The sequence below is a fragment of the Rhinopithecus roxellana genome, chromosome 3, assembly GCF_007565055.1.
Source record: "Rhinopithecus roxellana isolate Shanxi Qingling chromosome 3, ASM756505v1, whole genome shotgun sequence".
NCBI classification, from domain to species: Eukaryota; Metazoa; Chordata; class Mammalia; order Primates; family Cercopithecidae; genus Rhinopithecus; species Rhinopithecus roxellana.
In genome coordinates, this window is record NC_044551.1 from 63,917,142 (window position 1) to 63,931,662 (window position 14,521).

The following is a 14,521-nucleotide window of genomic DNA, read 5'->3' on the forward strand; positions in this document are numbered from 1 at the left end:
TATTTAATAGACTAAATCCTCATAGATCTAACAGGTGACAGAAGGAATGAAAATGAGAACAATAATGTTTCTATTTACTGGCAGTTACCATATGGCAAATGCTTTACGTATATCATCTCAGATAACCCTGTGAGGAAGGTACCACGATCCTTACTTTATACATGAGGAATCAAGTCTCAGAGACAAGGGTCTCCATCAGAATGCAAGTGGCCGAGCTTAGATTTCAGCCCCAGTCCTTCCATCTCTAGAGCCTGTAACGGTTACGTGGTTCTGCAAATAAAAGTTGGAGGATCCACTGCATTATCTCAAACCTAGTAGGCTTTTCTTTTAAATCAAGAACAGTGCCTCTGCTTCTAGTTCTTGTGTTTTAGATGTATTTGTGCCTCTCCTTTCAGCAACATTCCTTCAAAGCTCTGGGCCTTGGAACAAATCCTATCCCTATTTCCTGGCAGCTTCTGATACTGACAACAGTTCTGCCTTCTGGAAAGCAGATGCCTGGTTGGTGCCTGCTTTGCTTTTCACCCCACATTTTGATGGGAATAAAGCCCCTTATTGATGCCAAGAAGAGGTGCCTCCTTTTGGTTTTTGTCCCCACAGTTGATCAGATACAAGGACAAGGGAGAATGATAGACTGTGATGACATTGAAAGAATTCTGTCACTGAAAAACTGTTTGCTGCTGTTTGGAGGACTGTTTTCCCCGCTGCCCACTACATAGTACTTTAGCATGCCTTCTAACAGCTGAGTAAAAAGAGACCGAGAGGAATGAAAAAGAGGTGAAGTTGAATCAAATGAAAGAAACATGAGTCATATGGGTCCACCATTGTGGACAAACCTACCTTCAACTCACATTTTCTTTTTAGTTTTCCTGTTTGTTTCTCTGCCAATTGATGGTTTGGGTGTCTGGCTACATTTTCTTTCTTTTTCTCATGAGTCACCTATAGATTCAGTTATTTGAGCCAAGCCTCTGGGATAGTAATTCTCAAACTTTAGTATACCAGCAGATCACCTAGGGAATCAAAAATGCCAATTCTTTAGCTCTTACCCCAGAGATTTTATTTTAGAGAGTCTCGAGTGGGCCTGGCCCTGTGCCCATGCCCCTGCCTCCTATGACAGATGCCATCTGCTGACACTGTTCTAGAAGAGATTAGCCAGTGATGGCAGCTGTGCATCCCTGAGCCCCTCTCAGTGCCCCTCTGCAGTGAGGCGGGTAGGGCTTCCCCATCTTCCTAAGGTCAGACTCCTTATACTCCCAGTCAGCCTGAGTGATGGTCACCATACTGTGCTTTCTTCCAGAAACCTATTTTAGAAACTTGAAAGAGAAACTGACCCAGAACAAGCTCATCTTGAAGAAGGAGTTGATAACCTTACTTCATTTGTGTGAGTCCCGGGACCACGTGGAGCTGGCTAAAAATGTCATTTACAGGTGAGGCATTTCCTTGGAATGCTGCCACCCTCATCCCTTCTTACTCTGTTCCTTTCTGTGAGCAGTCTCATCCACTTTGAAGATGTTGCCACCTCTACACCAGTGACTTCCAAATCTCTTGTTCAGATGCCTACCTTGAACTGCAGACACTTACATTCACTTATTGAGCACACACTTACTGGGTTTCTACTACATACTGGGTGCTAAGGATAGAAAAGCAGATATTTTATGTCTAAAGAAGTTACCAGCCTATTCACTAACTCCACTGACATATCCCCTAGGTCTTAAAATTCAACATATGCAAATTCTTTGCTCTTCCTCTGTTTTCCTTCTCACTGGCTAGTCACTCAGGACAGATATTTTGGAGCCTCTTTACTCTCATCTCATTTACCTCTCTTTCCTGATAGGGTAAGAAATCCTCTTGGTTCCGCTTCCTTGGTATCTCCCTCAGCTCCAGCCCTCCTCTCTCTCTCTCCCCATTGGACAGTATCTTAGTTCAGGCTTTAATGTCTCTCACCTGAATCCTTTCAGTGGACTCCTAACTATTCTCCCTTCTCCAGTCCTACTATGCCTTTCTGATCCATTATTAAAGTTTCCCATGTCAGAAAGAACTCACATGTAAGCATAGCCTGCCACTGGGAAAGCCAGCAAAGGCTTCACTTACCAGGGAGCAGTATGACATCAAATCAACAGACTTCATTTCTGAAATTAAGTTCATTGCTCTTTTCCATTTTTTTTTTTTAACTATTTTCTTTCTTTTTTTTCTTTTTTTTGAGATGAAGTCTTGATCTGTTACCCAGGCTGGGGTATAGTGGTGTGATCTTTCAGCTCAATGCAACCTCCACCTCCAGGTTCAAGCAATTCTCTCTGCCTTAGTCTCCCAAGTAGCTGGGTTACAGGTGCCTGCCACCACGCTCGGCTAATTTTTGTATTTTTAGTAGAGAGGGGGTTTCACCCTGGCCAGGCTAGTCTCAGACTCCTGGACTCAAGTGATCTGCCTACCTGAGCCTCCCAAAGGCTGGGATTACAGGCATGAGCCACCATGCCCAGCCCTCCTTTCCATTTTTGAAAGATCTGTTTCTATATATGAACCTGCATTTATATGTACATTTATAGAGAGAAATACAAGATAATCATATAAAGAATACTGGAAGATTCTCTACCAAAAGTTAACTGGTTCTCTGGGAATTATGGATTATGTATTTTTTGTTTGTCTAAATGTATATTTTTCTGATTTCTCAAACTTGTTTACAGTGGACATTTTATAACATGAAAAAATGTCTTTTTTTAAGTTAAAAAAATTTAAAAATTCATTGAAAAATTGAAAAACACCAAAAAGTAGAGAGAAGAAATATATCACAAATTATGCTGTTTCAGTTGTCTGTTGCTGTATAACAAACCACACCAGAACTTAATGGCTTAACACAGTGACTATTTATTATTTCTCATAATCCTGGGATCGGGAATTCAGGTGCATCTCCACTGAGCAGTTCTTGGTTGGTATCAGATGAAGCCACTCACTCATTTGCAGTCAGGTGGTAGCTGGGCTGTGCTGCACAGTCCAAGAAGGCCTCTCTTGAGTTTGTGATGCCTCATTGCTCCTCCATGTGGCCTCCCCCGCTCTTTCTGGAGTGCCTCATCATTCATTTGTTGGTTTGAGCTGCACTGGCCCACAGCCCAGATGTGAGCTGCCAGGCATGATAGAGCTGCCCAGAATTGGCATGGCTTCTCTTGGTCAAGGCAACTTGCCTGGCCAGACCAAAGTCAAGAGGAGGGGAAAAGGATTCTACCTCTGGATGGATGGAGCCATTTGCACCTACAGAGAGGGAAGGAATTGATGGCAGTCATCTTTGGGGCCTGTTGCTTCCATCTAAGAAACCACTGTTAATATTTTTGCGTTTTTTTTTTTTTTCCACAGATGGAAAGATTTCGTAGTTTTGAAAGATTTTACATTGTTATAGTTATTGCTGTATAATTATTTTCTAAATTAATATAAATATTTTCTTGTTAATCATATCCTTAGGAATCATAGTTTAATGACAATACAGTATTTATTGTATGTTAGGTAGTGTCATTAACTATGCCCATATTGTTGGGCATTGAAGTTTTTTCTAATTTTTCACCAGTATAAATAATACCATGATGAGAAACTCGCTCCTTAAAACTTACTCTTTGTTTCTTTTTGGGGATCTGGCGTATGAACTTTTTAAAGTTTATCAATATGTAACTGTCAGATTATTTTCCAAAAATGTTATGCTAATTTAAAGTCATACTGTATCTGCACACTTAATTCTGTATTTCAGTTTCACTAAGTTAAATCATTTCCCTCTGGCATGTTTTCCTCTCACACATTTTACTACACAAAGCTATTCAATGTTTGTAAGAGTAGTAAAATGAGATAAATATTCTGAGCACTCTTTCTACTCTTATTTTTATCATAAATATTCAAAGTATTGCTCAATTCCTTTACCGATGCTAATAAATCTCTACCTAGTTGCTGACCTTTCCTTCTCTAGTTGTAGACAGCTGGACAAGTGGAAAGATGGGTAGATCCAAGGTGCAACCAACACGTTCTCTTTCTCCCTGAGTCAGGCAGCCCATGACAGGGAAAGGAGACTCAGGAGCTGAAACATAAGCTTTTTATTGAGCCAAAAATGGGGAGCATCTTAATACCCTCATTGTGATGACCAAATGCTGTTTGGTTTATTGAGGGATTTTAGATCCTCTTGAATATTTCTTGTCCAGAAGGCAATTCATTATCTCAGTGACTTTCTAGCACTTTTATTAATGTGAATGTCATTTAACATGTTAATGTCAAATCAGAAAACTTGTTTTTGCTTTCTTTTGCTTTTAATCTGGCACAAGTTTCTCATGAGAATATTTACTGAAATATGTTGATGTTTGAAGATGTTTTCCTTAGCATGCCTTACATTTTATAAGGGCTAACATATGTTGAAGACTTATGTGCCAGGCACATCATCTCATTTAATCGTCACAAAAAAAACTGAGTTGGGTTCTCTTCTTCCCTCCATTTTACAGATGAGGAGACGGAAGCACAGAATAGTTAATTAATTTGCTCATCATCACACAAGTAGAAGAGCTAGGATTTGAATGATCAGTTTGGATTCAGAGCCTAAAAACCCTTAACCACTATCCTATTTTGCCTTCCAACAACTCAATTTATAAGTATTGTAATGAAGCAATGAATATTGTTTGTAACTTTTTTTTTTTTTTTTTTTTTAAGATGGAGCCTTGCTCTGTCGCCCAGGCTGGAGTGCAGGCTCACTGCAAGCTCTGCCTCCTGGGTTCAGGCCATTCTCCTGCCTTGGCCTCCTGAGTAGCTCAGACTACAGGCGCTTGCCACCACACCTGGTTATTTTTTTTTTTTTTTTGTATTTTCAGTAGAGACGGGGTTTCACCGTGTTAGCCAGGATGGTCTCGATCTCCTGACCTTGTGATCCGCCTGCTTCGGCCTCCCAAAGTGCTGGGATTACAGGCATGAGCCACCGCGCCCAGCCTATTTGTAACTTCTATAAGTGGATAATGAAATGTATCAAAGTACACCTCATCATTCTATTATGGTATCATTGTAGTATATGCATTTAGAATAGACTAGCGTAATGTACTCTTAACTCCTTGATGATTTTTACCAGAAGGTAAAAAGTATCCTGTTTTGTTGTCAGTGCTTCTCCCCAAGGTATTTTAGATTCACTCATTATATGAATCTAAATCTAAAAGAAATACGAATATGAAGATTCATAATGAATAAATCTTTCTAAAATCTGATTAACGTGTAATCATGAGTTGTTGATATTTGTCACATATTGTCCTCTTGGTGTCTAAAGTAAAAAGAGTTGGTTATTGAAAGTAAATTTACAGTAGTGATATGCAGTTCTGACTGACAGACTGGCTGCCTGTAGAAATCTCAAGCCACATAGAAGACATCATTGTCTTTGAGATTAGCCTTTTCCTAAAACGTAAACGTTCGAAACTACATTTAATTTGTTTAGCCAGGTGATCGTAACTCCTGTGTACCTTTCCCAAACTTAGAAATGCAGAGAGATTGCTGTAAATTGTAAATGTGACTGTTGGTTGTCTGCCATCCTATATGAGGGTGAAGCCAGCCTCCAGGAACACAGAGCATCACCCCCGCTTCTTTCCCTTGTTCTCGTCTGGGTGGGGCCCATTCTGATGCACTTACAGATGCTACTAGACTCCTGCTCTTTCCTAAGGTGTGCTCACAGTCAGTCTTGGGGTTGTTTCTAAATTTAGAGAATGATTACAACGTATGTTTTTCCTGTTTCTTTTATTTTATGTCAGTCTGCTGTAAACTCTGTTTGTTTAAATGGTTGGTATACTTCTGCACACCAGGATTCCCGATTGTCTGAAATCTCCACTTCTCCTCCTCCAGACTATGAGAGAACTTTATTCTCTGTTGTGTCCCAGCACCTGGCGTAGTACATGCCACAGTCTGTGTCTGTCCTTTTTCCTGTGTCCTACCTTTTGGCTCATTGAATCATTTTCATTACCAGGTACCATGCAGAGAACAAAAATATCACTTTGGGGGAGTATAAGTTTGGACCACTTTTTGTGAGGCTGTGTTACGAGTTGGATCTCGAGGAATCTGCAGTGGAGTTCTTGAAAGACCAGGTTATTGTTTCCTAATTGTTTTCTCTGCCAATGTATGTGTTTTTGGTGATATTGGAAAAGGCATCTCTTCCATGCACATTATTCCTGGGTTAAACGATTTTCAAAGAAAGGCTGCTGGGCCGAATGAGCACTTCTCTGCATTTTTAAGTTTCCTTGCAGTCAGTTTGTGTGAAAGAGGGGTGGAGTGATATAGAACAAGTGTGGAAGAGGTATAGGTACAGATGATCCTACCTTGGATGTGTATCAATGTGGGTTGTACACCTCCTCTTTTAGGGGCTTTCAATAGAGAAGAGCTTAAGACAGTCTCCATTTAAAGACGGACATTCCTATCCTTTACCTGTGTTCCTTCTCGATTTTGTATTTGTATTTTTCTGGTTGAAGACTACATTTGGGAGGTGCTTTTCTATTTTCAAAATACTTTCCCTCACATATTCTGACTTTCTGTTCCTAAAAACAAAAGTAAATAATTATTTTTATAGCTACTCATTGAATATTTACTATGTCCTCAGCATTGTGTTTAAGTACTTTAAATATTTCATTTTGTTTCTCACAATAGCCTTGATAAGGTAGATTTCCATTTTGTAGATAAAGAAACTGTGACCTAGAGACATTATAAATCCTTTCATTCATAATAAAGTCATTTTGATTACCAGAGACCATGTAGAGGACAGAAATATCACTTTGGGGGAGTATAAGCTTAGACTGCTTTTCATGAGGCTGTGTTTCCCATAATCAGAAACATTTGCTAAATTTTGGGGCCATGGCTGACCACCAGGTACATTTTTGTATATTTAGTAACTTACATAACAAGCTGAGTTGTTTTTCTGCCTCTTACTCTTTTTTTATACAAAATTTTCTCTGTACATGGTAGGAATGTTAACTCTAGGCTTGTCGCTCTTTAATGACACCTGTGTATTAGAAAGATGACCATAATATATTAGTAAGCAGAGAAAAGGTTGTTTTAGAACAGTACAAATAGTTCGATCCTGTTTTTTTTTCCATAAAAAAAAGACATACTAACATTTTAACAAAATATAAATACATACATACTGGGAAGATATACATTAACTCACTTTATCTTTAGGGGTAGAATTATTAAAAATTCTCACTTTTTACTTTATACATTTTTGTATTATTTGACTATTTTTAATAAACATATGTTAATGTTTCAGTTAAAGGAAAACAAAAGCTTCCCACTATAATAAATCATAGCCACGAGTATGGTGATAAAAACAAAAATAAAAAAGATGAAAGCGAAGTGTTTTTTTTAGCCTGCTTGTATATGAAAAATTCACGTATAAGTAACTTTTCTGGAGTAGGATGAACAAACTCAAGTAAGTGACATAGGACCTAATCCTGCTTCTACCCGAACTTCTCTTATCCCCTACTTAAAACCCTGTAGTGTTGCCAACATGGTAGCCACATGGAGTCGATGAACTGTGGCTAACTCAAATTTGCATTTTAATTACTTGTTATAAAAAGAATGCAATGTTTGTTAATAATTTTTATATTGATTACATGTTGAAATTACATTATAGTAGGTTAAATAATTTAGTCTATTTCTGTTTACTTTTTTAAGTGAGGCTAATTGAAAATTTAGAGTCACCTACATTGTGATTCTGAAATATCCTTGGTGACTCAAAATACTTTTCCATTGGCTGGGGCTGCTCTGGTGGCTTTCCTTCACACTTTGAAGAAAACCCAGACCCCTGACTCTGACCTAGGGGGCCCATGGTGCCATCTCCCCATTCTCCCTTGCTGACTTCACTCTGGACCTATGTGTTCTTCCTCAGCCATGGCGAGCTCACAGCCTCTAACTGGAACGTTCTGCATCCTCACCCGTGAGGCTTCCTCCTTGACCTCACTGAGGTCTCTTCTCACAGTGCCTTCCCTGACTACCTTCCATCTGTCTTCTCTACTTGCTCTTCATAGACCTTACTAATAGCTGAAATTAATATTTTTTTTCACTTGTCTTATTCACTGTCTTCTCCACCAGAATTTAAGCTCTGCTAGATTACAAACCCTAGTAGGGTTTGGAGTAGGGTGTATGTCCTGTTTATCATTTCTTTATTCTCAGCACCTAGAACAGGGTCTGTGTAGTAGGTGTTCAGAAAAGAGTGGACTTGAGCAAGGCATTTAATGACACATTTGAATACCATGTGTCCCATTATCAGGGCACACAAAATGTTGAGATGTTAGCAAGATGTTGGTCAAAGGATACAAAATTTCAGTTAGATGGAATAAGTTCAAGGGATTTCTCTGTACAACATAGTGACTATAGTTAATGACAATGTATTGTATTCTTCAAAATTGCCTAAAGAACAGGTTTTATGTACTCTCACCACACAAAATGAGTACGTGAAGTAATGCATATGTTAATTAGCTTGGCTTAACCATTCTGTAATATATACGTATTTCAAAACAACCTACTGTTTTTTGGGTTTTTGTTTGGATACGGGGTCTTGCTCTGTCACCTAAGCCAGAATGCAGTGGCACTATTATCATAGCTCATTGCAGTCTCATAACTCTTGGGTTCAAGTGATCCTCCCACCTCGGCCTCCCAAGTAGCTAGGACTCTAGCCTTGTGCCACCACACCCAGTTAATTTTTTTAATTTTTATTACTTTTTTAAGAGATGGGGTCTTGCTGTATTGCCCAGACTGGTCCCGAACTCTTGGCCTCAAGCGATCCCGCCTCTCGCTCCCAAAGTACTGGGATTACAGGCGTGAGTCACCAAATATATTTTCATTTGTCAATTAAATAAATACATACATACAAGTTGGAAAAAAATGTTGAGAACCACTGTTTTGGAGAATTATTTCAAAAGACGAGTAATCAATTCTGTATTGCCAAAAAAAGACCATAGTTGTGAGACCCTCCTGCCTTAGTCCTCAAGTATATTTATAGCTGCCATTTCATGTTAATAGCTGGCACCTAGTTTCTGGGACCACTCTGCCAGGGTTAATTAGCTAGTTTCTTTTCTCCTAAGCATGACAGATGACGTTTCCTTAAAGATGTCCTTCATGGTAGTTATGAAACCCAGAGATCTCTTGCTGTACCTCTCAGCATGACAGCCAAGAGAGTGGAAGGCATTTTAACTTTTTTCTTTTTTTTTTTTTTTTTTTTTTGAGACGGAGTCTCACTCTGTCACCCAGGCTGGAGTACAGTTGCACGATCTCAGCTTACTGCAACCTCCACCTCCTGGGTTCAAGCAATTCTCTGTCTCAGCCTCCTGAGTAGCTGGGATTGCAGGCGCCTGCCACTATGTCCGGCTAATTTTTGTATTTTTAGTAGAGACTGGGTTTCACTCTGTTGGCCAGGCTAGTCTTGAACTCCTGACCTCGTGATCCACCTGCCTAGGGCTCCCAAAGTGCTGGGATTATAGTCGTGAGCCACCATGCCCGGCCAACTTTTTTCAAAAATAAAACCTGAGTATATAAAATATATTAGAGAATTCAGATGGCCAAATGAACAAAGTATGCAGAAAAATGAGACCTGGATAGATAAGAGACAGTAAAAGTACCTCCTCAATAAATAGTTTTAACTTTTAACCAAACTATATTGTTCTTCTTCATTAGCATTTACGAGGTTTCTTCTCAGACTCCACATCATTCAATATTTTGATGGACATGTTATTTATCAAAGGCAAATATGAAAGTAAGTACTGCAATTTCTATTTGCTGAAAAATTCTGCTGTTTGCTGGCCTGGGAATTAGGGGGGAAAATGAGTCGTGCAAAAATGATTCTTATATCCCTGATAAGTGGCTGAATTCTGGAGACCTTATGAAGTTTGAAAACATCGTATTGCATATCATCCCTTAAACTAAATATCCCAGATTTTACTTGTGCTAAAATTGTGAAGCAGCTTTTAAAACATTAGTTCTTCCTGTTTGACCTCATAGTTTATTTCAACATTTAGCTAATTGCTAAATTACTTTGAAAAATAGCTTTTATTTTGTTGAAATACACTTTTCTGTAGATGGTGCTGAACAGATGAGAGCTTTGGGGGCCAATAGTAGAGGAACTCTGTTTAACACTGCGATCCACTCTCACTTTTGGCAGGTGCTTTGGAAGTATTGATAGAGATGAAAAACCAAAATGTAAAGTTCACCAAAGATACCTATGTTCTTGCTTTTGCAATTTGCTACAAACTGGTAAGACTCCTTCCCCTAAACTTTGAGAGCATTGTGGGCGGTCTTTGAGAGAGGATTTTTTTTCTCTCTATAAATAAAATTCAGTTCCTCTGAAGTCTGTTTTCCATCTGGTGCAAATGTTTTAATTTTAAATGTATTTATTTTTAGAAAACTCAAGTTAGCCATATCAGACAGTTTTATGGGAAAAGTAATTTTTTCATCTTTCACTCTTCTTTGGTGATTGTGTAGATAGTGAGAACAAGAGGCAATGTGTTGGGTTCGGGCTCTGCTTTAAAGTCATCTCACATGCTGGCCGCTGCTAGATCCATCTTCCCTGTTGTCCTTGTCTATGGAAATCTTAGCTTCCTTCACTGAGCTTTCAATGACTACTTTGTCTTCATATTTGAAGGTTTTTATAGTCACTGAAACTGGAAGTGATGTTTGTCACCTCCAGATATCCCTTAATTGTGCTCTATTTGTATCACCTCCCTGGTACTTCTGACACAGCCTAATGTTGTACTTAGTAGATGCACGTTCCATTCTCTCCACTTGAGTGTGAGCTCCTTGAGGCATCTTTGTATCCTACCACCTAACACAGTGCCTGGTATCCAGTAGTTCTTTAATAAACATATGTGACATGAAAGTGAATGCTGAGGACAGAGACCATGACTTATAAGTTCTTTTATCAATACAAAAAAATAGCTGGGCGTGGTGGCATGCACCTTGTAATCCCAGCTACTCAGGAGGCTGAGGCAGGAGAATCGCTTGAACCCAGAAGGCAGAGGTTGCAGTGAGCTGAGGTCGTGCCACTGCACTCCAACAGAGTGGGACTCTGTCTCAAAAAAAGAAAAAAAAGTTATTTTATTATTACTGTACCAGGATTATTTCTTGCCCACAAAAACTGTTTCTTCAATGTTTAGTGAATGATTATTGAAATAGTGAAATGATCAATGTTTAATGTATTACTGTTGTCATTCATATCATTTAAACTTTGGAAACCTGGCACACAAAACCTCTTTGTACTGAAAACAAAGGAACACTAAGCGAAGTAGAACATGGGCTGTTGAAAAACCCTCCTGAAGAGTGTAGCAATGCCAGTTTTCCAAAACAAGGGGATAGCTGGGTTATAGTGGAAAGAAAACCAACTGGAAATTGAGAAACTTGGAGTCTAGTCTCCCCTTTGGTATTATATAGCTTATATATATGGCTTATATAGCTGTGAACTGATCACCTATCTCATTTTACAAATGAGATAGATTTGGGAGTCAGCAAACTTTTCTTATAAAAGGCTAGATAGTAAATATTTTAGGCTTTGGGGGCCATGTATGTCTCTGCCTCATATGAATTCTGCCCCATATTGTTTGTTTTTGTTCGTACAGGCCTTTAAAAATGTTTAAGTCGTTCTTAGCTGTAGGCTACATTTAGCCCAAGGGTCATCGTTTGCTGACCTCTGGATTCAATAATTCTTTCATTCACACCATTCTACAATTCTAGGAGGCAAAAAACAAAACCACACAGCACTAGAGCATCACTTATTCAGCATTGTAATTCTAAGCCTTCTCGTCTTCCACTTAGGGATGCCTCCCTGAGTGTATGCTGCAATGACGAGAATTTCAGTTCTGCTTAGAGGCCATGCGCAGTGGCTCACGCCTGCAACCCCAGCACTTTGGGAGGCCAAGGCAGGCAGATCACCTGAGGTCAGGAGTTCGAGACCAGCCTGGCCAACATGGTGAAACCTTGTCTGTACTAAAAATACAAAAATTAGCCAGTGGTGGCACATACCTGTAATCCTAGCTACTTTGGAGGCTGAGGCAGGAGAGTCATTTGAACTGGAGAGGCAGAGGTTGTAGTGAGCCGAAATCACACCCTTGCACTCCAGCCTGGGCAACAGAATGAGACTCCGTCTCAAAAAATAAAATAAATAAATTAGGAAAGGCCAGAGGATTTTCTCCCCTGTGTTGTGTCCAAGAATAACTTGTTTCACCCAGTGGAGATGAGTTGAAAAAGTGATCTGGTCAGCCAGTAAAAATTCCACATCAATTCTGGGAACTGTCCTCTCTCATCCCATTTGAACTCTATTTTGACAGGAGTTGCAACTCCTGTCATGACAGATGACATAGTTGCACAGCGAGGCTGCTCTCATAAACCTAATCCCCCACAGCATGCACAAAGGAAGAGGATTTGGTTTTACCACTGCTGTTTTTGTGTCACTGACATTCTTGGATTTTTTTTTTTTTTTTGAGGTTTCTGTTTTCATAGGATTCTTTTATAGTTTATGTTCAAATTAGTGTTCAAGTGTTCAAGTTTTCAAATATTTGACATATGAATATTTTCAGATTGGAAATTCCCTAGAAAAAGTTTCCTGGTGTTGTTGAGCCTTAATCAGCTATTTAATATAGTAGCAGGCAGAACCTTTATACTCGTAAGCTATGGGGTCTGTGTCTAGAAACTAGCCTGCCCAGATACAAGGAGATGTGTTTATTTTCTGGTAAAAACTGCCCCGATTCAGAAAATTGAAAATGAGCTTTAAAACTAAAGTTAATTTAGATTTGATCTGCTAACATATCAGTAGCCTGGTGTATTTGCAGATAGTGTTTATATGGGGCTTAATCTTTTAAGTGGCTTAAGGTAGGCTCTAGGAAATCCTTACAAAAGGAACTCTAAATATTGAGCACTATTAATCATTTTATTGAATTTAAAGGTTTATAACATTAATCGAACAATCCTGTCTCCTCACAGAATAGCCCTGAGTCTTTGAAAATTTGTACTACATTAAGAGAAGAAGCTCTACTCAAAGGAGAAATTCTCTCCAGGAGAGCATGCTGTTTTGCTGTGGCATTAGCTCTGAATCAGGTAAAGCTTTGTGGTGTACGTAAGTAAACTGGGAGTGGCCAGGACTTCATTACTTTTATTTGTCCTTGCTTTTACTTTTTTCCTTCTGACTGCATCATAAAGAAGTAGTCCCCATAAAGAGACCAATGCCTTTGTTGCCATGGCAACCTATATCTATACCTGTACCGGCAAAGAATGTTTTTATTTACAGTTGGGGACCTAACATGCATTTCTAAATAGAAGGGTAGAGAAATTTCTCAAGTAATTAAAATGAAAATTGCAAGTCATCGGATGACGTTGTAACGTTCTCAGAGAACAGTTTAATTTAATGCTCTCCAAAGTTGAATTAGGATCAGATGAATGAGGACTGCTGTGTCAGCCCATTGTAGAAGTGGGATCCATCACATACTTCATAGTTATACCCAACTGCTACTGTTATTTGGGTGACTTTAGTGATCATTTAGCCTCATTCCCCTGACTGGACAGGTGGAGGTAGCAGAGACCCAGAGATAAGAGGGGACCTCCCTGAGGTCATGCCTCAGTGATGGCCAGAGTTAGAGCTGGAACCCTGCAACACCATCCCTCTGGAAGAGCCTCTCCTGAGATTTCCTATTCCAGAGCCTAAAAAAATATGAAATGCTTTACATGTTTCCTATGTGGTAAAAGGAAATTTTATAGCAGAAAAATAGTAACCAAACCAGGTTGTTTTCCTGGCTGGTAAAATATAGCTGGAGAACTCTTATTATTAGAAATCAAAACATGAGGGTGATCCATTTCCATATACTGCTGGGAAGAGTCACTGAAAGACAAGACTTAAGAGATTATACACTTTCCAGACTTCTGTTGGGCCAAGATCATTTTTTTAACTTTCTAAGCTTCTCTCGCTGTCCAGGGGAATTATTTTGTCTTCTTAATCTGTCATGAGGTGAGTGAGTGAATTAAAGTCTCTTCGAAGGCATGTGTTTTTCTTTCTTTGTATAGCTCCTGTAGTTTTTCTTTATTTAAGTCTAAGTTATACTGTTTGGTGCACAGATACATCATCACTTTTACATCATCACTGTGAATCCCTCACTTTAGCATTATAAAGTGCCTATCTAGGAATGTTTACTGCTTTTGCCCTGAATTCAACCTTATCTAATATTAATAACTCCATCCCTCTTTTCACTTATTTCTCTCTTTGTTTTGATGAGGTTTGCATTTGCCCAATATACAGCTTTTCCTATCCTTTATTTTTGCAATCTTTCTGAATTGTTTTGTTTGAACTTTATCTCTTATATACTGCATAAATTTCTATGTTCCTTTATAATACGATGCTAATCTTTTAATATCCATTTATATTAATATGACAGATTTGATCTTAGGTCTCATTTGATGCTTTTTGTTTCTATAAGTTTTTCTACTATCTTATGCCATGTGGTTATTTTCTCTAGTTGGTATTTTTGCTCTAGTGGTAACTTTAAAACCATAGTTTTGATTTTCTTAA

The 14,521-nt window shown here is 38.9% G+C and overlaps 1 protein-coding gene across 1 annotated transcript in view; it reads left to right on the top strand.

Annotated features, from left to right (window-relative positions):
* Window positions 1-14,521, top strand: part of PTCD2 (pentatricopeptide repeat domain 2) — a 37,666-nt gene that overhangs the window by 4,946 nt on the left and 18,199 nt on the right. The window contains exons 3-7 of the mRNA XM_010380269.2: window positions 1,295-1,424; window positions 5,957-6,074; window positions 9,652-9,730; window positions 10,136-10,227; window positions 12,946-13,059. Coding sequence (XP_010378571.1) covers window positions 1,295-1,424; window positions 5,957-6,074; window positions 9,652-9,730; window positions 10,136-10,227; window positions 12,946-13,059 — 533 coding nt within the window. The remainder of the gene's footprint in view (window positions 1-1,294; window positions 1,425-5,956; window positions 6,075-9,651; window positions 9,731-10,135; window positions 10,228-12,945; window positions 13,060-14,521) is intronic.